The 25,810-nt window shown below is 40.9% G+C and overlaps 1 protein-coding gene across 2 annotated transcripts in view; it reads right to left on the bottom strand.

Moving 5' to 3' along the window:
- LOC129857406 (SH3 and PX domain-containing protein 2A-like) overlaps positions 1–25,810 on the bottom strand; it is a 108,440-nt gene that overhangs the window by 49,843 nt on the left and 32,787 nt on the right. For both annotated transcript variants that reach the window (XM_055925631.1, XM_055925639.1), the window contains exons 3-6: positions 22,249–22,324; positions 21,339–21,415; positions 19,600–19,691; positions 9,702–9,733 (exon numbers count right to left, since the gene is read on the bottom strand). In XM_055925631.1, the coding sequence (XP_055781606.1) occupies positions 9,702–9,733; positions 19,600–19,691; positions 21,339–21,415; positions 22,249–22,324 (277 nt within the window). The remainder of the gene's footprint in view (positions 1–9,701; positions 9,734–19,599; positions 19,692–21,338; positions 21,416–22,248; positions 22,325–25,810) is intronic.

Here is a 25,810-nt window from a genome sequence, read left to right as displayed (position 1 = left end):
AAACAATTAAATAAAAGTAAAAAATAATTAAAGAGCAGGAGTAAAATAACAATAGCGAGGCTATATACAGGGGGTACCGGTACAGAGTCAATATGCGGGGGCACCGGTTAGTCGAGGTAATATGTACATGTAGGTAGTTATTAAGGTGACTATGCATGGATAATAACAGAGAGTAGCAGCAGCGTAAAAGAGGTGGGGGGGGGCGGGGGCAATGCAAATAGTCTGGGTAGCCATTTGATTAAATGTTCAGGAGTCTTATGGCTTGGGGGTAGAAGCTGTTTAGAAGCCTCTTGTAACCTTTTGAGGATCTGAGGACCCATGCCAAATCTTTTCAGTCTCCTGAGGGAGAATAGGTTTTGTCGTGCCCGCTTCATGACTGTCTTGGTGTGCTTGGACCATGTTAGTTTGTTGGTGATGTGGACGCCCAAGGAACTTGAAGCTCTCAACCTACTCCACTACAGCCCTGTCGATGAGAATGGGGGCATGCTCAGTCCTCCTTTTCCTGTATCATCTCCTTTGTCTTGATCATGTTGAGGGAGAGGTTGTCTCGTAGTTGTCGGTGATCTGGCCTACCACTGTTGTGTCATTGGCAAACGTAATGATGGTGTTAGAGTCGTGCTTAGCCGTGCAGTCATGTTTGAACAGGGAGTACATGAGGGGACTGAGCACGCACCCCTGAGGGGCCCCCATGTTGAGGATCAGCGTGGCAGATGTGTGTTACCTACCCTTGCAACCTGGGGCGGCCCGTCAGGAAGTCCAGGATCTAGTTGCAGAGGGATGTGTTTAGTCCCATTGTCTTTAGCTTAGTGATGAGCTTTGAAGGCACTATGGTTTTGAACTCTGAGCTGTAGTCAATGAATAGCATTCTCACATACGTAGCTGTTCCTTTTGTCCAGTGGGAAAGGGCAGTTCTGTATCGATCTTAGTCCTGTATTGATGCTTTGCCTGTTTGATGGTTCGTTTGAGGGCTCCCGGTCACAACCGTCCGTGACCGGGAGCCAGGCTGTAGTGGCGTCTTGACCGCTGCGGGACCCAGGACCACTTAATAATATTGTAACCACATTCTAGATAGGTTCTAGATACACTGCTCGTCGAACATCTCATTCCAAAATCATAGGCATTATTGTTTCTGTATGGACCTCACTTTGTGCCTGGGCGCATTGTCATGCTGAGACAGGAAAGGGCCTTCACTGTCTATCTTGTCGTGTTTGTTTTAATCCCATCCCCCGTCTCCACAGGAGACCTTTTGCCTTTTGGTAGGCCGTCATTGTAAATAAGAATTTGTTCTTAACTGACTTGCCTAGTTAAATAAAGGTTAAATAAAACGTCTTTTTTTATCCCCAAACTGTTGACACAAAGTTGGAATAACAGAATCGTATAGAATGTATGCTGTAGCGTTAAGATTTCCCTTCGCTGGAACAAAGGGGCCTAACCCGAATCCTGAAAAACAGCCCCAGACCATTCATCTTCCTCCACCAAACTTTACAGTTGGCACTATGCATTGGGGCAGGTAGTGTTCTCCTGGCATCCGCCAAACCCAGGATTTTCCATCGCGTTTCCGCTGCTCCAGAGTCCAATAGCGGTGAGCTTAACCTCACTCCAGCCGTCACTTGGTGAACTTAGGCTGCTCGGCCATGGAAACCCATATCATGAAGCTCCTGACGAACAGTTTTTCTGCTGAGGTTGCTTTCAGAGGAAGTTTGGAACTCTATAGTGAGTTTTGCAACCGAGGACAGACGATTTCTATCCACTACGCGCTTTAGCACTCGGCGGCCCCGTTCTGTGAGCTTGTGTGGCATACCACTTCGTGGCTGAGCCGTTGTTGCTCCTAGACGTTTCCACTTCACAATAACAGCACTTACAGTTGACCGGGGCAGCTGTAGCAGGGCAGATATTTTATGAAATGACTTGTTGGAAAGGTGGCATCCTATGATGGTGCCATGTTGAAAGTCACTCAGCTCTTCCGTAAGGCCATTCTACTGCCAATGTTTGTCTACGAAGATTGTATGGGTGTGAGCTTGATTTTATACACCTGTCAGCAACGGTGTGGCCGAATCCACTAATTTGAAGAGGTGTCCACATACTTTTGTATATATAGTGAATATTCTGCTTGACATTAATTTTAAACACCAAAACATGCTAAAAAGGTTCTCAGAAGGTTTTTGCTAACTTAGATAGTTAAGGGAACATTCTAACAAAAAACTGGACACTCAAACATCAGGGGAGCATGACATGTAACAGTTCAAAAATGTTCTCTCCCTAGAATTGTTAGCTGAGTTGGCACTCAACAACTGTTTAGCATTGAAACTCATCAGCCAGTCCCTTTTCCTTATTTAGTGTCTGTTGGTTTCCTATCATATTTTCTGGCACACACTGGTTATTATGAGACGGAGACTCCATTGCTTTTGTGTTCCAGCTAGCTGCCTGCTGCGGGGTTAGGATGGGTTGGTTCTATGTCGGAGGCCAAGGTGACAAATTGTCACTGTCAGAAACTGGGAGGCTTGGCTTTACGCTGACCGATGAGTAGAACTCCTGATGGAGTCATCTACTTCTGCAAAAAGTAACTGAAGCTGTCAGTGCATACCCTGACTTTGTGGTTTAAGAGACTAGTCCATTTATAATGCAGTTCTGCTACTGCTGTATGTATTTTAGAGTTAGTTTAGCCAAATCTCCATACAATATCTTTATAAAAAAAAGTAAGAATGGTGCAAATGTATGTCTCGCATTGTCTAACCCTAGAAAATGCGATTATAAAATGGTAGTTACACTCAAGTGAGACTGAGTTAATGAAATCTTTCAGGTGCTATTGCCTTTGCAGCATGTGAATAAAAGCCCAGTATCTGGGAAGCAGGATCAGTCAAAGAGCTCAGTATTCAATGGCTGTTTATCAAGCAAGGGTAGTGTGACTGCTGAAACAGTCCGCAGTTGTTTAAGTGGTAGAGAAGCACACATTCATCTACATTCAGACTAAAATCTCACGACTAGCTAGCTCCTTACCCCTGTGCGCCCCTTGACCCTCCACACACAGACCCGACCCCCCCCCCCACACACACACACACACACACACACACACACACACACACACAACTCCACTCTCTATATGCCCCTGAGCCCCACAGCTTCAATAAAGCCAGCACGGCTGTGCACACACTCCCCCGGTCCATGCGAAACACTGAAATGGTTTCCACTTGCCACGTAAACCTCCTCTCCATCTGCTTTTCACATGCACAGTGCCTCCAAGCGCTCCGACACTCTTTCCCCCTCTCTCTCTTTCTGTGTCTCGCTCCCCCACTCTCCTTCCCTCTCCCGTCTCTCTCTCGCCCTTACTCACTCTCTCTGACTCTCGCTCTGCCTCTCATACTCTCTCTATCTCTCTCTCCACTCAGTCCTGTTATGCTAAGTAACACAGTAAAGCTGCTCACAGACAAACAGCTAACTTTATTAACTTGTGCTGAGTTGGACAAGTGTAAGTTGTATTTTAGTAAATAGTGTTTCATTCCAACTGTTCTATATCATAGTTATTTGAAAACAGTTTCCAAACAGTGTGTTCACTTTCAAAAAAATTCCTGTTGGGAAACAATAGAGCTAACGAAAACATTCAGGCATGACTTCTGAGTAACATTGTATTCTAACAATAGATCTACAATACCTGCTAGTCTCAAGTCTAGTTGTGCTGTGACCATGAGGTGTTGACCAAACCTCACGTGCTTAGTCAGCCACTGTACTGTATGCTGCTCTATATCAAGTTAGTGTAGAGAACAATAATAAACAGAGCTAGACACTGTAAAGTTTACAGTGTAAACAGTTCAGATATACATGAACAACCTGTAAGGTATATCCTGTTTTGACCCATATAGAGACACAGATCTAAAGAATGAAGTGGACTCAAAATAGGACTCTTGACTTACCTGTACACTTGCACATTGACTCGGCACCGGTACTCCTTGTATATAGTCTCATTATTGTTATTTTATTGTGTTACTATTTTTTCTTTAGTTGAGCAAATTTTTCAAACTTAAAAAAAAAAACTCTGCATTGTTGGTTAAGGGTTTGTAAGTAACCATTTCACGGTAAGGTCTACTACACCTGTTGTATTTGGCGCATGTGACAAATACATTTGCATTTTATTTGATTGTAGGGGAGGTCACAGCTGGAGACCAATTACTGAGGTACAAGCCAAAACCTTACTGAAACCACATGAAGGAGCAAATCACTGGGCAAGTAATATATTAGTAACTGAACAGTGGTTTTCAGGGACATCTATTCTTTATCTTAACATCATAATCAATGGAGTAAATTATTTTTTGGTCCTAATCAGGGACCAAGTGGTTTACCCCTGAGAAAATTCACCAGTTCATAATAAATAACAGAACTTGAAACTTTCAAACCCTGGATAAACTGACATTGAAGAAAGATATTCAAGATAGCTGGCGGGTGAGTGAGGGGGATGACAAGCCACTGAGAGAGAGAAAAACAGAGAGAGAAAGAGAGAGAGAGGGTGAGAGAGAGCGAGAGAATAATGACGATGCTATGAATGACTGATTGTCTACGTCAGAGTATAAGATAGCCTGTGATTTCTGCAGCATGTCCATGCCAGGTAAACAGTGGTAACCAGTCTGGCTAAACCATGCACTAACCGCCAGCAGTTTGGAGGCCTGGGGCAACATTTTCCTGTTAGGGTACAGTTTCAGTAAACTCTTAGGGCTGACCAACATCATGTAATTATGTGGACCATAAACTGCAGCTACAGCACAAATTCACCACAGACTCGCACACTCGCTCCGCTGTCGTGGTTTAATAAAGTAATACCAATATCTCAGCACAGTTAACCCTGTGTCTCGGTGTGCCGGAGGAAGATTTCAAAAGGAGATATGGTTACTGAGCTGTCTATTAAGACTAAGATGTAGAAGCTTTGACTAGACTTGGTTGGCAAAATATTAGCATCTTGAGAGATGAGACTTTTCCTCCAAGGCTATCAATCTTAATCTAAAAGATGGAAAATGTTGTTTACAAGGGACAATAAAATGGGACCCATTCATTAATTCATCATTGTTCGTCTACTGTAACCATTTAAAATGTATCGGAACAGCAACGTTTACAACTGTGAATAACCTATTATTCCAGCCTCCGATTCCTGGAAGAAATGCAATATGTAGTACGGTCTGAATTTAGGCGACTACAGAGACACACACACACACACACACACACACACACACACACACACACACACACACAACACAACACAACACACACACGGTCATACTGCAGATGCACAGCTGCTAACAGACACACGGTCATACCGCAGATGCACAGCTGCTTCCCCAGCCCCTCTGAATCCTCTGTATAACCCCACCCACGCCCATATCCCCATGCACTGAGCCCACTCACTGCCTCAACAGCCAGCACCCAACCCAGGCACAGCCAATACACGGCATAGCTGTACAAACAGGTGCTCCATCCTACCCAATGCTGTTTGCTTAACCCTTTCATCACAATGAGCCATGTATGATTTGGCTGTGTGTCTTAAGCAGAGACTTGATATGTTATCGTGAGCTGAGTTGGTCTTGTTATACACTTATGACATTATAGAGCTTTGTTCAGCTGTCGGTGGAAAGGCTATGGACTCCAAAGAAATGCTTTACTACTGTCTGCCTATTTGGTACAAAGACATACAGTATATGCCTACACACATGCACGCCAACAGGGATACAAGACACAGACACACGCACCTACCAGACTAATTTCAATAATGGACTTACATACATCATCACATAGGCTACATGACCTGTTGCAGCTAACTCGATAACCAACCAAAGTAATACAATACTGTAATAACTTAATCGAAATAGAACATGCTACCACTGGAAACAAATATTACAAACAGAACACCTTGCAATGCAACAGACCGGAGCAGAATATATGCACCTCTATATTTAATGCTGTTCAATATAGAGAGAAATTAGCCCAGCTAGCACATTTGGTTACTTGGAAATTGTGGGAACGTACATTTTTGGTGTCCCATTGGTTCTGGTAAACGAAGCCACAAGTTTCCTAATTTGGTCAGGGGGCCCTCAGATAGCAGATGACAGCAAAATGTGTAGAATTCCAGGAAATTATCTTTAAAACTGCAACAACAACAACAAACTTTCTTCATGACAAAATTTGCAGAATAGCATTATAAAACTGCAACTTTTTCTCTCTGCACCATGGCAAAATGTGTTAAAATACAGTAAGTCATCTGAATTCTCCCCCCCACAATTAAGTCGGTGCCACGGGGCCCCAAATGCGCTAGTTTGGCCATGCCTGGGAGGTTTTATGTTCTGAAAATGGTAATGCTAGGTTATTTGAAGGTTATTAAATAACGTACTGAGAACATGTTTCAATAACAATTTTAATAACACTGCTAATTTAGGTTAACTGTTTTTAACTCCAAGCACAGATTGGCATTAGTCATGCAAACACATTTCTTTTTAATTGTGGCACAGCATCAGTGACATTCAAACATATGATCTTCTGTTCTCAATCCATGGAAGTAGTCCACTGCGCCACAGGGTGGAGCTAGCATGTCATGTTTTTTTTTACTCATATAGTGGCTTGTGAAAGTATTCACCCCCTTGGCATTTTTCCTATTTTGTTGCCTTACAACCTGGAATGGAAATAGATTTTTGGGGGGATTTGTATCATTTGATTTACACAACATGCCTACCACTTTAAAGATGCAAAATAGGTTTTATTGTGAAACAAACAAGAATTAAGACAAAAAATGAACTTGAGGGTGCATAACTATTCACCCCCCCAACGTCAATACTTTGTAGAGCCACCTTTTGCAGCAATTACAGCTGCAAGTTTCTTAGGGTATGTCTCTATAAGCTTGGCACATCTAGCCACTGGGGTTTTTGCGCATTCTTCAAGGCAAAACTGCTCCAGCTCCACGTTGGATGGGTTCTGCTGGTGAACAGCAATCTTTACGTCATACCAAGATTCTCAATTGCATTGAGGTCTGGGCTTTGACTAGGCCATTTCAATACATTTACATGTTTCCCCTTAAACCATTCGAGTGTTGCTTTAGCAGTATGCTTAGGGTCATTGTCCTGCTGGAAGGTGAATCTCCGTCCCAGTCTCAAATTTCTTGAAGACTGAAACAGGTTTCCCATCAATAATTTCCCTGTATTTAGTGCCATCCATCATAATCCTGACCAGTTTTACAGTCCCTGCCAATGAAGAACATCCCCACAGCATGATGCTGCCACCACCATGCTTCACTGTGTGGATGAGGTTCTCGAGGTGATGTGAGGTGTTGGGTTTGTGCCAGAAATAGAATTTTCCTTGATGGCCAAAAAGCTACATTTTAGTCTCATCTGACCAGAGTACCTTCTTCCATATGTTTGGGGAGTCTTCCACATGCCTTTTGGCGAACACAAAACGTGTGTGCTTATTTTTCTATTTAAGCAATGGCTCTTTTCTGGCCACTCTTCCGTAAAGCCCAACTGTGGAGTGTACGGTTTAAAGTGGTCCTATAGTCCAATCTTCACTGTGGAGCTTTGCAGCTCCTTCAGGGTTATCTTTGGTCTCTTTGTTGCCTCTCTAATTAATGCCCTCCTTGCCTGGTCCGTGAGTTTTGGTGGGTGGCCCTCTCTTGGCAGGTTTGTTGTGGTGCCATATTTTTTCCGTTTTTTAATAATGGATTTAATGGTGCTCCGTGGGAGGTTCAAAGTTTCTGATATTTTTTTTATAACCCAAACCTGATCTGTACTTCTCCACAACTTTGTCCCTGACCTGTTTAGAGAGCTCCTTGGTCTTCATGGTGCCGCTTGCTTGGTGGTGCCCCTTGTTTAGGGGTGTTGAAGACTCTGGTGCCTTTCAGAACAGCTGTATATATACTGAGATCATGTGACACTTAGATTGCACACAAGTGGACTTTAGTTAACTAATTATGTGATTTCTGAATGTAATTCGTTGCACCAGATCTTGTTTAAGGGCTTCATAGCAAAAGGGGTGAATACATATTCACGCACCACTTTTCCGTTTTTTATTTGTAATAATTTTTTGAAACAACTTATTTTTTCCATTTCACTTCACCAATTTAAACTATTTTGTGTATGTCCAAGGGAGATTAACACTTTTGCAAGGCTCTGTACAAAGCTTTTAATTGTAGTCTATTCAAACAGACCCCCTTTCAAAGGAACAAGCACTCATTAAGATCAGGTGAGGCCAATTAGTGGGTGTGGCCAACATACCAGAACACACTTAACAAGAGCAGGGTTTCCTAAACTAATGATTTGAAAATGGTGTTAGAGAATCTCTGAAAAAAATGTGCTTGTTTCATAGAATCGGGGTTACGTCAATAACCTTCGGTAGCTGCTAGATTTGGTTACAAGAAACACTGGTTTCTGTTTTCTTACTACAAATGTGGCTCTATCCTTGGAACCATTTGAGCTACAAAATGTTACGACTCCATCAATGATAGATAAGACTCTCAGGAACACGTACAATATGTTTTCCTCTAAAATGCCCACAAGCCACGCAGGACTCATTAGAACAGAGTGGACAAGAAATAGTTATTTTCTACACAGAAGATCAATAAAAAATTATTGCCTGATGATTTTCTGAATTTACCAATAAGTTTCTGATGCATTTCACTTCAAACCATACTTCCTTCAGATTGAAATACTGTCACGAATATTACCGAAGGTGACTCCCCTTCCCGTTCGGGTGGCACTTGGCGGTCGTCGTCGCCGGTCTACTAGCTGCCACCGATCCCTTTTTCCTTTTCGTTTATGTCTGTCTATTTGTTTTCACCTGTTTCTTGTTAGGGTTTTGGGAGAGGTTCTATTTAGGTTAGTTTCGCCCGCTAGTGTTTGTGCGGGCTTATTTTGTGTATTCATGTTGTACGTTGTGAGTGATTCTTTGATTGTGGGATTTTCGCTATCCAGCTTTATTTTAAACAGTGGACTGTGGGTTGTTTTAAGCCTGTGTCACCCGTTTGTACCTGTTCCTGTTTTCATGCTGTGGAAATTAAAGCGTTTTTTCCCTGGAATACTTTTGCTCTCTCTGCGCCTGACTCTGCACCCATCATTCACCTGACGTTACAAATACTTTCAAAGTCCTGTCAGAATGATTTGTAATAGACGTTTATAGCCCCAATTTAAAAAAAGTTAACATCGGCCATTGATTACATAATTGTTTTTACATGACTGTGTCTTAATTTGTCTGGTTGTGGGCCAAAAAAAGTTTAGGAACCCCTGAGATAGAGGATAGAGAGAGTTTTGTTGATGCTGTTTTTAAAAAACATTCTTAGAACGTTCCTAGAACGTTACTAATGGTTTCTTGTGGTTTTATGAAAAGTTTTCTTTATGTTCTGAGAACATGACTTTAAATCCATGAGGAAACCTGCAGAAAATGTTATACTGAAGTACTGAAATTCCCACATAAAAATGGTGTTTCTTAAATTTCTCAGAAAAATTTGAGAAAATGACTTTAAATAGAATCACGAGGAAATGTTATGCTGAAGAAACTGAAATTCCCACCTAAGAAACATACGGTTCTCAGAACGTTATGTGCTGGCTGTCCTGAACCATTCACAGAACTTTGTGGGAAGGTTGCATGCAAAATAACCATAGCACAAACATGCTCTCATCAAGCTCTAAGAAACATATGGTTCTCAGAACATTATGTGCTAGCTGGGAGGTGACTTGTCTTACCTGATTTGCGTTTGGTGGATCCCCCATAGTCCCTGAAAAAGAAGCAACACCAGAGAGGCATGATAAGTGTGTGACAAGGAGCCAGGGCAAAGCAGGAGCATGTTGTCCCACACAGGACTCTGTACCCTACCAGCTACCAGCCTAACCCTCATTAAGAATGCACACACACAGATAGGCACCCCACACAGAGCATGCCAGAGAGAGAGGGAGAATGAGGGAAATAGATAAAGGGAGACTGCTGTGTGTACAGTATGTGTAAGAAAGAGTGAGAGAAAGTGAGTGGTTTTTGATTTGCGTATGCTTATTGGTGAATGTTGGGTGTGTGTTTGTGTGTGCAATGTGCATGTGTCAGTGACAGAGAACACTGCAATGAAATGGACACGCCTGATCTTAATGAGTGCTCATTTCCTTTGAAATAGGGTGTTTGAATAGACTAAAATGGACAGTTAAAAAAAACATGGTATGCTAGCTCCATCCTGGTGGCGCAGTGGACTAATTTCATAGATAAAGAACAGAAAATCATAGGTTCAAATTTCTTGACGGTGTGCCACAAGAAAAAAGAAATGTGTTTGCATGATTAATGCCTAAGTAAATGAATTTCCATGTGTCATATCTGTGCTTGGATTTCAAAACAGTTAAAACCTGTCTAGGATCAGCGTGGCGCTAGCGGCACACCCCCCCCCCCCCCCCACTGAAAAACCAGTGCCGCGAAATTCAAAAAAAATATTTTTTTAAAATATTTAACTTTCACACATTAAAGTCCAATACAGCTAATGAAAGACACAGATCTTGTGAATCCAGTCAACATTTCCGATTTTTAAAATGTTTTACAGGGAAGACACAATATGTAAAGATGTACATCTATTACCTAAAAACACATTAGCATAATCCACCATCTTTTATTTGTCCACCAACACCAGTAGCCATCACCAATTCGGCTAAACTAAGATATTTATAGCCCCTAACCAACAAAAAAACTCATTAGATGACAGTCTGATAACATATTTATGGTATGGGATAGGTTTTGTTAGAAAAAAGTGCATATTTCAGGTATATGGCATAGTTTACAATTGCACCCACCGTCACAAATGGACTAGAATAATTACAATGAGCAACGTGTTTACCTAACTACTAATCATCAAACATTTCGTAAAAATACACAGCATACACGAATCGAAAGACACAGATCCTGTGAATACAGACAATATTTCAGATTTTCTAAGTGTCTTACAGCGAAAACACAATAAATCGTTATATTAGCTTAGCACATAGCAATTAGCAGCCCAGCATTGATTCTAGCCAAAGTGAGCGATAAAAGTCAACATCGCCAAAAGATATTAATTTTTTCACTAACCTTCTCAGAATTCTTCCGATGACACTCCTGTAACATCACATTACAACATGCATATACAGTTTGATCGAAAATGTTTATATTTAGCCACCAAAATCATGGTTAGACAATGTGAAATGTAGACAAGCTGGTAAAGAAAAAGTCCTTGCGCCACTTAGACAGTGATCTACTCTTATACATAAATACTCATAAACGTGACTAAAAAATATAGGGTGGACAGGGATTGATAGACAATTTAATTCTTAATACAATTGCGTTATTACATTTTTTAATTTATCCTTACTTTTCAATACAGTTTGCGCCAAGCGAAGCTACGTCAAAAAACATGGCGTCCTAAGCCACTAAAATGTTTCGACAGAAACACGATTTATCATAATAAAAATGTCCTACCTTGAGCTGTTCTTCCATCAGTATCTTGGGCAAAGGATCCTTTCTTGGGAGAAATCGTCTTTTGGTGGAAAGCTGTCCTCTTGCCATGTGGAAATGTCAACTGCGTTCGGGATGAACTGAAAAGCGTGCCCAACTTTTCACATCGTTGCAAAAATAAATGTCCCAAAATCGCACTAAACGGATATAAATTGCTATAAAACGCTTTAAATTAACTACCTTATGATGTTTTTAACTCCTATAACGAGTGAAAAGATGACCGGAGAAATATAACAGGCTAAACTAACGCTTGGAACAGGTGCGCGCCAGTGTCCTCTAGGCTCATGACGCAGCTCCCAAAGAATGACTAGCTTCAGGGTTTTTTCATTTGTAGGGCCTGTGAACGCGCAATCGACCCCGTTGGAATCGTCATCACGTAAAGGCATCCAGGGGAAGACGTAAGAAGTGTCCGTATAGTCATAGCAACGACAGTGCCCTTTTAACTGACTTCAGAAGAGTGGCCAACATTTCTCAAATCTGACTCCATGTCAGGGAAATTGCTGTAGAATGGGCTCTGTTCCACTTAGAGACAAAATTTCAACTCCTATAGAAACTATAGACTGTTTTCTATCCAATAATAATAATAATATGCATATTGTACGATCAAGGATTTTGTGGGAAGCCGTTTAAAAAATTAGCCAAATTAGCATAAATAGTCTAAACAGCGCCCCCATCCCCAACAGGTTAAACTAAGCTATGAGTTATTGAAACATGTTCTCAAATAACCTATGTCTATTCTCAAATAACCTGTGATGTCCGATCTCAGAATGTTAATTTAGCCTCCCATGAAAACTTTCAGGGTCCATTGTAAAACATTCTCAGAACCTGCCTGCAATCTAAAAATGTACGTTCCCAGAACAGGCAAAATGTTCACTACCGTTCTCAGAACGTTTAAAAAACCTTCAGTTTTACCAGTCAGGGAACTTATGGCCTGTCCTCAGAACCAATGGGAAACCAAAAACGTACATTCCCACAACTTCTAAGGAACCAAATGTACCTGCTGGGGTACCTCTCAATATTTTGTATTTATCATTTAACTAGGCAAGTCAGTTAAGAGTAAATTCTTATTTACAATAACGGTCTACCCCATCCAAACCCTAACAACGCTGGACCAATTGTGCACCACCCTGAGACTCCCAAACACGGCTGGTTGTGATACAGCCTGGAATCGAACCAGGGTCTGTAGTGACACCTCTAGCGTTAGACCGCTGCGCCACTCTGGAGTCCTGAATATTCAGATGAATTTTCTGAAACACACAACTAGGCAGAGTCATATTTTATATGTTCCTTAAGAGACATGTAAATAGTTACTTTGGCACTCATTAAATCTTACCTAATTTTGAAATAACAACACAATCAGTTGAAAAGACACTTCCATTTAAAGTTACACTATGCAGAAATGGCTCCGCCATTTCCTGGTTGCTAAAACTCGAATAGTTTGCCTAATTTCAGTCTGTTACAAAATAAGCTATTATAGAGTAGATAATCATTGTACTATCTAAACCTCTGTGAAATATAGTGTATTTTCCAGAACACAAAATATTGTTATTTCAGCAGTTTTGAAGCTGGTGTACAAAACTGAAAGTAAAAGACACAAAAACAAAACATATGAACGGGAATCATAGAAATAGCACACATAGAACAAAAGATCTACCTAAATCTTTAACTCACATTTCTATGTGAATTTGGTCAGGTTGCCCAAAAAGTTACAAATTGCCACTAACTGTTACATGGAATCTACATACATGCACGCATATTCTAAACATTCGATCCAGATGAGATGCCTGTACACTACTGAATAACAACAATAACACTCCTACTGTAAACATTTTATAACTTTAGATTATCAAGGGTGAGAGATGAGAAAATCGTATATCCTGCTCGTTTTGATTCCCAGGCGACATAGTATGTTTGTGTTGCAAAAAAACAACAACCCACAAACATTCTAAGCAAGACGACTTGTACTGTATCACAAATGAACAACAGCTTTTTGGAACACTTTATTAAAGTGTATCCTGACTTAGTGACCGAAAGAGGACACATTTTACTGATATGGAACGAGCCAAATACTAATAAGTATCTAATTTATAGTTGATTCCTAATTTGTATGTTGAGGTAGTTGATGTAGTTAAGGTTACAATATGCAGCTACAGTATAAGTTCCAGTTGTACACCTATCTTAAAACGCAACCCCTCTCCCTAACATACTGTACACATCAAGAATCACTACACCACTTCAGCCAATTCTTTCCTGAGGGCCACTCAGGAGAATAGAGCTGCTCTGTTGGACGGTTGGGCTGCTGGCCTCTGGAGCTAGCTGTTTATGTTTCTGGGCCGTAGTGGCATATGAAACGCATTACCATGGAGGTCTGAGGGTGGGGTAGAGGGGCTGGGGAGCTTTGGGGGTAGAAAGATGGGGTGGGGGGACTGGGGAATGTTGGATCGGCCAGGCGTGCGAGTAACCCGTACCTCAGAGCTGGAATAATACACTTCCCAGGAGAGGAATGTGCGCACACTCTCTGGCTCAACACACTCCCACCAACAGTAAAATCGAATCGATGTGGGGAAGGTGAGGGGAGAAATATGTCCAAACACTATTAACATGTTAAGACAGTGTGCTAGTGCTTTCTGCAGTAAAGTGAACCTTTTGCTGACTGGAAAGGGCATGGACATACAGTACACACACACACACACACACATACACACACACACACACACACGCACACACACACATATACAAGCTCAAAACAATTGTTCTCACACCACTCTCTCCCTCATGCACACCCTCACACACACAAACATTCAATGTATGGGTGGGGGTTTTAAATATATAATTAAATCTGAATCTGTATGGGCCCATCCTGAGCTGAGAATAACCAGCTGTTTGTATCTGACTGCAGCTCAGTCTTTGTTGGTGGGCCCATTAGACATGGAATGTGTGAGATATTAGTCTTTTGCACACAGTTTTCAGCCAGTTGGGTTTCAGCCAAGAGACTGAGTCCACTCGAGGTATATGCTAAACAAATATGCTGTCCGTAACCGTAGTCTGCCCCCTGCATGCGTAACCCCTGGTTCGAGGTCAAAAGTAATTGGACAGGAAGTCATTATAATCAATGGAGAATTGACGTACCCACAGAATCATGCAGTGTGTGCGGTTGAGGGAGGAGGGGGGATGATAAGTGAAGACACGCATGCATTACAGAGTCAATGAGGTATAGAGTCAATGACACCTTCATTTCCAATTAAGCAAAAGCCCCTAGACAAGGGGTCCCCAGTTACATTCAGCCGTGGGCGTATTTTTCCTTGAGCGAATGGTCGGAAGGTAGTTATAAATCATTTGTACTCCTCAAATTGACCGCAAGAATCGCAAAAAGACATAGTATTTGACACAAACAGAATCATTTTAAACTTTGATTACATTGGGGTACGATCAGAAAAGCATCTTTAATTATCCATGTTAATATTTGGGAATGGATTTCCTACATTGAAATCAATTTGAGCTGATTTCCTGGTGATTTTACAATATTTTATGTCCAACAATTAATTGCATTTATTTATTTTTGCTCAGAAAACTTGCGGGGGGCAAATAAATCACCCGCGGGCCACCTATTGGGGAACCCTGCCCTAGACAATGGCGTTTACTGAATCCATGTCAGTGAAGGTAAATACAATGAACAAAAATAAACACTCAACAAGCAAGAATTTCAACTATTTTACTGAAATCAGTCAATTGGAATAAATTCATTAGGCCCTAGTCTATCGATTTCCCATGACTGGGCAGGGGCGCAGCCATGGTGGGCCTGGGAGGGCATAGAACCATCCACTTGGAAGCCAGGCCTACTCACTGGGAAGCAAGGCCCAGCCAATCAGAATGTGTTTGTCGCCACAAAAGGGCTTTATTACAGACAGAAATACTCCTCAGTTTCATCAGCTGTCTGGGTGGCTGGTCTCAGATGATCCTGCAGGTGAAGAAGCCAGATGTGAAGGTCCTGGGCTGGCGTGGTTACAAGTGGTCTGCGATTATCAGGCTGGTTGGATGTACTGCCAAATTCTCTAAAACAACGTTGGAGGCGGCTTATGGTAGAGAAATTAAGACTCAATTCTCTGGCAATAGCTCTGGTGGATATTCCTATAGTCAGCATGCCAATTGCACTCTCCCTCAACTTGAGACATCTGTGGCATTGTTGTGTGACAAAACTGCATATTTTAGTGGCTTTTTATTGTCCCCAGCACAAGGTGCACCTGTGTAATGATTATGCAGTTTAATCGGCTTCTTGATATGCCGCACCGGTCAGGTGGATGGATTATCTTGACAAAGGATGTAAACAAATTTGTGCGCAACATTTTAGAGAAATAAGCTTTTTGTGTGTATGGAAGATCTTTTATTTTAGCTCAGGAAACATGGGACGAACACTTTACATGTTGGATTTATATTTTTCTTCAGTATAGTACTATGGGTAGATGAGTTTGTTAGCTCAATGTCAGAAGTCAGCATATCTGCTTTTTGGCCTACATTTACTCAAACTCTAACTTATTGTATGTTCTGTGCATCATTCGATGTATTGTGTTACTGTAAAACCCTTGTTCAGAAACATATTGGATGGCTCCCTCTTGTGGTAGTAAAGCTCCTGTATTTCTGGTTTCTGTATTTTGCTTGAGTGGTGCATTAAGGTTACTAAACCAATAGAGGGCAGTGGAGGGAAGGCAATGATCGGCTATGAAAAGCCAACTGACATTTACTCCTGAGGTGCTGATTTGTCGCACCTTCGACAACTACTGTGATTATTATTATTTGACCATTCTGATCATTTATGAACATTTGAACATCTTGGCCATGTTCTGTTATGATCTCCACCCGGCACAGCCAGAAGAGGACTGGCCACCCCTCATAGCCTGTTTCCTCTCTAGGTTTCTTCCTAGGTTTTGGCCTTTCTTGTGAGTTTTTCCGTGCTTCTACACCTGCATTGCTTGCTGTTTGAGGTTTTAGGCTGGGTTTCTGTACAGCACTTTGATATATCATCTGATGTAAGAAGGGCTATATAAATACATTTAATTTGAATTGCAACTGTCCAGATGCTTTCAGTCTTAGAAATTAGCATATGACTACAACAAATACAGTGGGCACCCTTTGGATTTGTTCAAAAAAAATTGTGTTACAAAGTATGATTGAAATACATTCTATGTCTCTGGGTGGCAGAAAGGAATGATGTTGCTGTTTGACTAACATAGCAGTAACTTCATTCTGTCTTTTTTTTAAATTATTATATATTTTTTATTTAACCTTTATTTAACAAGGTAGGCCAGCTGAGAACAATTTCTCATTTACAATTGTGACCTGGCCAAGATAAAGCAAAGCAGTGCGACACAAACAACAACACAGAGTTACACATGGAATAAACAAACGTATAGTCAATAACACAATAGGAAAAAAATCTATATACAGTGTATGCAAATGAGGTAAGATTAGGGAGGTATGGCAACAAATAGGCCGTAGTTGCGAAGTAATTACAATTTAGCAATTAAACACTGGAGTGATAGATGTGCAGAAAATGAATGTGCAAGTAGAGATACTGGGGTGCAAAGGAGCAACATTTTTTAAAATAAATAACAATATGGGGATGAAGTAGTTAGATGGGCTATTTACAGATGGGCTATGTACAGGTGCAGTGACATGTGAGCTGCTCTGACAGCTGATGCTTAAAGTTAGTGAGGGAGATATGAGTCTCCAGCTTTAGTGATTTTTGCAATTCGTTCCAGTCAATGGCAGCAGAGAACTGGAAGAAAATGTCATTGGCAGCCAAAGGAGGAATAGGCTTTCATCAGATTTCTCTGGTGCTGGGGCTGCACCTGAGATCCATTGGGACACATTAACAAGAAATGACTTAATATGCTGCCATTTGGGTTACTACCAATTCAACATATCATTTTTTATTTCATCCTCAGGTATCATGTGATGACAGGAATCAATAAATTATTTGAATCCATTCAACATTTCTTTTTTACAACTTAAATATTCTTATTGTCAGTCATCAGATCAGTAACCATATATCCATTTTGTGAGTCAGCTTTCCCAGTTTACCCCTTCTGGATTTGCGCATTTGGGAAACTTTCTCCTTCCAAGTCCTTTTCTGATAAAGGCGCCTCTACTAGCACCATCTGGTAGAATTCTCTTCCACCATCTTCCCTCAATAGGCTATCAGAATAATACCTATATTTCAATATGCAACCATGAACATGGATCAATAAGCGCTACGGTGCACTGCGCTCCTTTTAACAGTGCCACTATATAATTCCTATTCACAATTCAAAAGAATTAGGCAGTGGAGATTGGAAATCGGATTCTATGCATTCAATCCATTGTCCAAATAAGTCACTCCAATAGAAAACTTTCCATTACTTTGTATGCATGATGAATGTAGCCATACACATAAATGTAACCGTTAATCCATCAAAAAGTGTGTGCACTTGTTAGGCTACTTTACATACCAAAGTGTGTCTTTTCTGCGCTGTAGTCTTGAGGCCGCGTGAGTCCTTTGTTCCTTGGTTATGCATCTTTTCAAACAATCCAGTTTTTCAATTCCAATGAAGTCTTTTGACCATACCAGACCATGTTAACCATGCTGTTTGTTTCTTTAGTTTAATGATCAGAATTCATTTTTGTATCCAGAAGAACGACAAATACATGTATTACTATTTTTCTAATTGAATCAAACTCTGGACATTGGGTTTGTATGCATCAAGACTAACATTTCACCACTCTCCATTGTGGCTAAAGGATTAAAATGGACATTGTATTGGGACAATTATATTGGACAATTTAGCCACTACATTTAGTCAAGAATCCTGGTACCTCTCGCAAATCAGACATTTAATATTTTTTGAAGCATGGTCAAGTTAATAATCATGCTGTGGATGTTATAGTAAAACACCCAGACACAACAAAGATACAGTCGTCCTTCTGAACTGAGCTGCAGGACAGGAAGGAAGGTGATTTTAAAACAGCTACAGAATTGAATGGCTGTAAAGGGATAAAACTGAGGATGGATCAACATTGAAGTGACTCCACAATGAAGACCTACCTAAATGACATAGTGAAAAGAAGAATACAAATATACAAAATCAAATATTCCAAAACATGAATCCTGTATGCAACAAGGCACTAATGTAATACTGCTTAAAAACACACCAAAGGAATACACTTTCGGGGAAAATCCAACACAACACATCAATGTTTAACTGCACACTAGGCACACACTGGTTGAATCAATGAAATGATGTTGAACCAATGTGGAATAGACGTTGAATTGACATCTGTGCCCAGTGGGTGTCTCCTTATTTTCAAACATGGTGGTGGCTGCATCATGGTATGCTTGACATAGGCAAAGAGTAGGACATTTTAATGATAAAAGGGAATGGGATGGAGCTAAGCACAGGAAAAATCGTAGACAAAAACCTGCTTCAGTATGCTTTACACTTGACACTGGGAGAGGAATTCACTTTTCAGCAGGACAATAACCTATAACACATGGCCAAATTTACAGAGAAAAAAATTACTAAATGCAGATGTAAGTTTCCACTTATCAACTGTCCATTGACATCAAATACCAAACCCTACTGGTATAAATCTGAGGATGATAAATTCATTCTAGTAATGCCTTGTCTGACTTGAACTTAACCACCATAATACCATTGAACTATAAGCACTGCGCTGGGATCAGGTGTCACCTCCCATGTATCATCATTAATAAAAGCCCAGAGCCTGGTTGACCATCCATCATCTATGTGACATGAGGTCACTTGGAAATCAATACATGTCAGTGTGGGTGAGAGACGTCTGCACCAGCTGCCAGTGCTCTGACACATTCACACACACACACACACGAGCAAATAAAACATATGCTTTGTATTATCATATTAACCTAAATTAAACACGTTTATTGTTGTACTTGGGGGCAGTGTTTGATACCTTAAAGTACAACTGAAAAGTACAACATGAAGAACCTGGTAAAAAGCAAGAAATTGAGAAATAGACACCCTTTAAAACCTGACAATATGTGAGATAGCCATGTGTTATTATTCAGTGACTACTGTAGGGAGAGATTGCCAGGTAAATGAAACTCACTCTTTAGGAGGGTTGATGTCCTCAGCCTTGGTTTCAAAGAACCTCAGCACCTCCTCACTCTGGGAGATCTGGTTAGGGAGCCTCATCACAGCCTAGAAGGAGCGAGGGAAGGAGGGCGAGAAGGAGAGTGATGGAAAATATTATAATTGTGAAATAGTATAATGATTATTCACAAGGACAAGACTTCAGAACACATCATCAAGATAACTAGCAGCTAATGTGGTCACATGTACCCTGAATTTCATCAACTGCCTGACTCCATATGTGGAAGCCTTCCACTACATCACAAAAGGACTGTGTGTGTGTGTCCCTGTATAGTACAGATGACGATAGCACAGTTTACACCAGATCATCAACTAGGATCATCAACCGATGGACGATTATATCTTGAGAGGATGGTCAGGGGGCCGAAACATAATTACAAATTATTTGTAGACTGCAAATTGACCGCAAGGTGCCCAAACAGATATAATATTTGACTAAAATATAATAATTTCAAACCTTGCTTACATTTGAATATGATCACATACGTGTATATCTCTCTATTACGCATGGGAATACTTTGGAACAGATTTACAAAATTAAAATAACTTTTTCTGGTGTTTTTAGTCTTTTATGTCCAACAAATACATTTCTTAAAAAACATATTTATTTATTTATTCATTTATTTTGCTCAGAAAATCGGGAGGAAAATAAAAATCACCCACAGGCCAAATTCAGCCCGCGAACCACCAGTTGGGGAACCCTGGTTTACAGTAAGGCCATGTTACTCAGTGGCTCAGAGGATGAAGGGGAGGTATGGAAGACGAGAAGGGGAAGGAAGAGGGATCACAGCCCGGAGCAGGGATAAGACAGAGGAAAACAGATGGAAGACGATAGCTACCAGAACCCTATCTGACAGGACTACAACTGTGTCTGCTTTGAAAAGGACTTTAGAAAGAAACTATTTGCATACACAATGAATAGATGCGTATGATACTGAATTAGGGACATACAGTCTTTATATTTGGTGTAAATCTGATAATTACATATTAGAACTTTACTCTTTCAGACTCAGCATTTTCTGTCACAAGGCTCTGCATTCACAGCTCACATGGCAGGTTTCGGATTTTCCACAATAAAAAGAGCGTGATTACTGCCACACTTGGCAAGCCACCAAGTGTCCCGGATCCCAGAACGCCTGAAACAAATGAGGTCAGGAGGCCAGCTGTGTTAATTTCTCCATCTCACATGCTGAATCATTCCGTTCTACGCATCCTGTGTTTGAACTGTGTGCCCCTATAGACGATCTCTTACGTCTAGTTCTCCGGTTTTCTATATAAACCCGCTATATAAGGAAATGACATACTGTAAGAGCAGATAGAGCTAGACTTTCCTGTGGATACTGCTGGTGGACAAAACATGGTCCAAAGACTTTCAAACTAAATCATTTATTAAAGAAATGACTGGACCGTGTGAGATGTGGCTACTTAGTAGGCTATAAGTAATACAAATACTTCTTGCCATTCATTGAAGGGTGACTGCACTTCCTGATTTGGCCTCAAATCAAGATTTGGTTAATTGAGAAATGCTAGCGGCCATGACTGAATTCAAACGTGGGTTTGTTTCAGGGTGTGGTTTGACGTGGGTGTCTCATGTGTGTGTTCACAGGTGGGAAGAGTTAAAGGGCAGTTGGTCTTTAAAGCAGCAAACAGTACATAATTTACAGCAAAGACAAAAACAAGATACTTGGTTCTTACTCTGCAGTAGTCATTAAGATGCTTCAACCTTTTCACAGCCACGTCTCTGACTTGACTTCGCCGAAATAAGAGTTTACCTGTAAAAGAGATATAGAACTTTGAATTGTCATTGACTGTGCTGTTTCTAAAAGTACCACCAGGTGGCATAACACTAGCCCAAACCCAGGCATTCGGTAGTGGACTTTTTAAGAAACGGTCTGACATATTATGTAGTAGGCCTATTCTAATTAGTATGTAGTACTCGAGACAAGATTTCATGAAAAAGACAAATGTAAAATATGTGTGAGTGTGTCTGTCTTTCTGTCTCTCTGTCTGTCACGATAACAGTAAGACGACTGTTTATTTTAGAGTGAGTAAGTGCATAGAGCCCACTCCCTGGCTAGGTTTTACAGGGTGGTGTAAACAATACTATCCAGACATTTGAGTATTGTGCAGCTCTCTGACAATGGCACTCTTCACTCCTCTGGGGCATGCTGAGGTTGTCAGATTAGCCTCCTACTGCCATACTATAAGCAAACCACAGCATTATTCAGCCAGCTGGAACAGTGGAAAAACTAGAAATGTGCTATGTTAGAACAGACCAATATCTATTCCAAATTATAGAGAAACAGGTCCTTTCTGTATGTTCTTGCGTTTCATTGCATTTTGTTTCAATGTGATGTCAAACCCCCACCTCTAAAATGCTGCTGTTCAACATCTAGTTTTGATTTACATTTCTTTGAGTTTTCTACAAAAACACCACGTCATTGGATTTAGGCTAAAAGTTTAAAGAAAAAAAGAACACTACGCTGATGACTTTTTGAAAATCGAATCAGTTTTTCACATTGATTAAACGTCATCACATAATTTTTTGGGGTTGAAATGACGTGGAAACAATGTTGATTAAACCAGTTTTTGTCAGCATGCTCACCTGGTAAGAAGGGAATTATTCTCTTTTTGGGGTCCTTCTGCCCTCCCTCCACTGGGAACTTGTCCAGGATCTGCATCTGAAAACAAAGTGAACGTAATGGATATCTTAACTTTTGTCTTCTAAAACTAAAGGATGGACACTTGTGGCAAACATCAAGATAACAGTTTGAATGAATACCGTCCTACGTGCTATGTTATTTTTTGTTGTTGCATGGTCAATGTTATTTCAAACTTAAATCGATTACTGGTGGTAATAAAGTATATTTGATAGTTATGTGCCAGACAAAGCCAAGGGAGCTCAAAGTGGTGGAATGTAGATGAGATCATTGGAAATAAAATGGAGTAACCCAATATTATAATTGAGTTAGGGCAACAGGTGTGCATTTAGGAGAGGCCACCCAATGGGTACACACTGGTTGAATCAACGTTGTTTCCACATCATTTAAAATGGGCATTCTGTATCAAGTGATATTTATGACAAGATCACAAAAACAATCATTCGGCTGTACATGCGTGGATGCCTGCAAGTTTGCTTACGTGTATTTGGGTGTGTGTGTACGTACAGTACGAGTCAAAAGTTGGACATACCTACTCATTCAAGGGTTTTTCTTAATTCTACTATTTTCTACACAGTAGAACCTCAGAAATTGCAGCCCAAATAAATGCTTCACAGAGTGAACAGACATATCTCAACATCAACTGTTCAGAGGAGACTGCGTGAATCAGGCCTTCATGGTCGGATTGCTGCAAAGAAACCACTACTAAAGGACACCAATAAGAAGAAGAGACTTGGCTTGGGCCAAGAAACACGAGCAATGGACATTAGAACGGTGGAAATCTGTTCAAATTTGAGATTTTTGGTTCCAACCGCCGTGTCGTTCTGAGACGCAGAGTAGGTGAACGGATGATCTCTGCATGTGTGGTTCCCACCGTGAAGCATGGAGGAGGAGGTGTGATTGTGCTTTGTTGGTGACACTGTCTGTGATTTATTTAGAATTCAAGGCACACTTAACCAGCATGGCTACAACAGAATTCTGCAGCGATACACCATCCCATCTGGTCTGTGCTTAGCGGGACTATCATTTATTTTTCAACAGGACAATGACCCAACGAACCTCCAGGTTGTGTAAGGGCTATTTTACCAAGAAGGAGAGGGATGGAGTGCTCCATCAGATGACCTGGCCTCCACAATCACCCAACCTCAACCCAATTGAGATGGTTTGGGATGAGTTGGATCACAGAGTGAAGGAAAAGCAGCCAACAAATGCTAAGCATATGTGGGAACTCCTTCAAGATGGTTGGAAAAGCATTCCAGGTGAAGCTGGTTGAGAGAATACCAAGAGTGTGCAAAGCTGTCATCAAGGCAAAGGGTGGCTACTTTGAATAATCTCAAATATAAAATATATTTTAATTTGTTTAAAACTTTTTTGGTTACTACATGATTCCATATGTATTATGTCATAGTTTTGATGTCTTCACTATTATTCTACAATGTAGTAAAAATAAAGCGAAACCCTTGAATGAGCTGGTGTGTCCAAACTTTTGACTGGTACTGTTTGTGTCTGTGTTCATAACCGCATCTGGCGTGTCGTGTGCATGAATACATGAGCGGATTAATTGGTAAGTGTGCGAACATGGGCATGCCCAAGTGTCAAGTGTGTATCTGCTTGCGTCCCGCTCACCGACTTTCGAGTTTCCTGGTCTAATAAATCATTGCAGTGTGCTAAAGTAAACCAATGCACATTGGAGCCCTACAGTAACAAGCCTGCTCAGCTCCAGATGTGGTCCTGCCCTGCCCTGTTCCAGATATGCTCTGGAGAGGGACTGATGCTGTGAACAGTAAGCTCAAAATCACATGCGTATCTAGGCCAGGGGACTGGGCCAAGGCCAAAGTGGACCAAAGGAACCAGGTGCATAAACAGTCCCAGGCTAATATGGGCAGAGCCATTTTATCTGGTTTGGTTGTTTGAGAGGGTTAAAGAAGAACAAAAATGTCCGCAACTGGTATGCTCCCATGGTGATTTAATCAGATGCACAAAAAATGAAAATTTAGATCAGAGTTGGATCTTCATCAGGTCATGAGAGAGTTTCCAGCTAAAGTTTTTTTTTGTTTCTCTTTCTCTACTGCTGTTGCTGAAACTTTAAATCTCTTTTGGACCTTTAAATCTCTTTTGGTATTTCCCCCTCCTTGGAAAGGGGAATGCGCTCATTCTTATCCTTTGAGGTAGAGCTCTGCTACCTGACCAGAGACCGACATTATACATCGGGTTAGGGCGGGGAGAGTGAGATTACTTCACAGAAAATAACAACGTTCCTTGAGTTATTTCTGAGTTTAGAGTGATGAAAAGGAGCTAACAGCTAACTGCTCTCTCATGTCTCGTCATTGAGCAGCTCAAGTGGAGCTGATGCCATGGATACTCGAAGACCCAGAGCCGCCATGAGCAGAGTGCATGCAGAGCGAGCAGCGCACAGGGAGCGAGTGACAGACAGAGAGGATCTAATGGATTTACTAATGGAGGAAGACATTTCTGATTTCGGGCAGATCCGGGTGCTAGGGCTGTGGCAAACATGACATTTTGTGAGGAAGTGATTGTCAAGCAAATAACTGCCGGTCTCATGGTAATTGACTGTTAATTAACATGAATACATTTAGCATCTCCTGGCTTCCACTCATAGTTTACAAGCCACTGATGCAGACCTTTGGAACATCAACATTTAAAAAAAACTCTAATAAATCAATTTAATATGGTCTACACCATCACAATAAATCCATTATTTATTTTAGACAGGTCTAAAGAAACATGATATGAAGAAAATGTAGTCTATTTCAGAAGAAAAAATAGCATTCACTGAGTTGTCCTGATGCATAGCCATTTCAGGGTCCAAGATAAGTGACTAGGCGTATGCCGCACATCACTACTTCACATTAGAAGGATTTGAACATAAACTTCATTTTTATCAAAATGCGTTTTTTCGGAAGAAAATATATCTGGAAAATGTGAACTTCCATGTGCCTTAATAACAAACTTGTTATCCATAAAAACAAATACAATTGTTAAATTACTAGTTGGTTTAGCCATGGAAAAATACAGGAACCTTCCCACTAGCCATGATCAGCTGAGATAATGCATGGGCTGGACATGCCGGGAGATGAGTTTGGATTGGCCTACCATTTAGCACGCTTCTGTCTATAATATGAGCTGTTCAGTATGTGTTGACATTCCTTTCTACCGCACCATTTTTTAAAGATAAAACATTAGCCATCGAGAACTACAAAAGGTTTGCTACTTGTGAGGGAGATATAAGACTCCAGCTTCAGTGATTTCTGCAATTCGTTCCAGTCATTGGTAGCAGAGAACTGGAAGGAAAGGCGGCCAAAGCAGGAATAGGCTTTGGGGATGACCAGTGAAATATAGCTGCTGGAGCGCGTGCTACGGGTGTCAAGGATCGGTACGATCGTCAGTTTTACGAGGGTATGTTTGGCAGCATGAGTGAAGGATGCTTTGTTGCAAAATAGGAAGCCAATTCTAGATTTAATTTTTGATTGTAGATGCTTAATGTGA

Source organism: Salvelinus fontinalis, chromosome 1, assembly GCF_029448725.1.
Source record: "Salvelinus fontinalis isolate EN_2023a chromosome 1, ASM2944872v1, whole genome shotgun sequence".
In the NCBI taxonomy this organism is placed as follows: Eukaryota; Metazoa; Chordata; class Actinopteri; order Salmoniformes; family Salmonidae; genus Salvelinus; species Salvelinus fontinalis.
The sequence above is the reverse complement of the archived record's forward strand: the minus strand, read 5'-3'. Positions and strand labels throughout refer to the sequence as shown.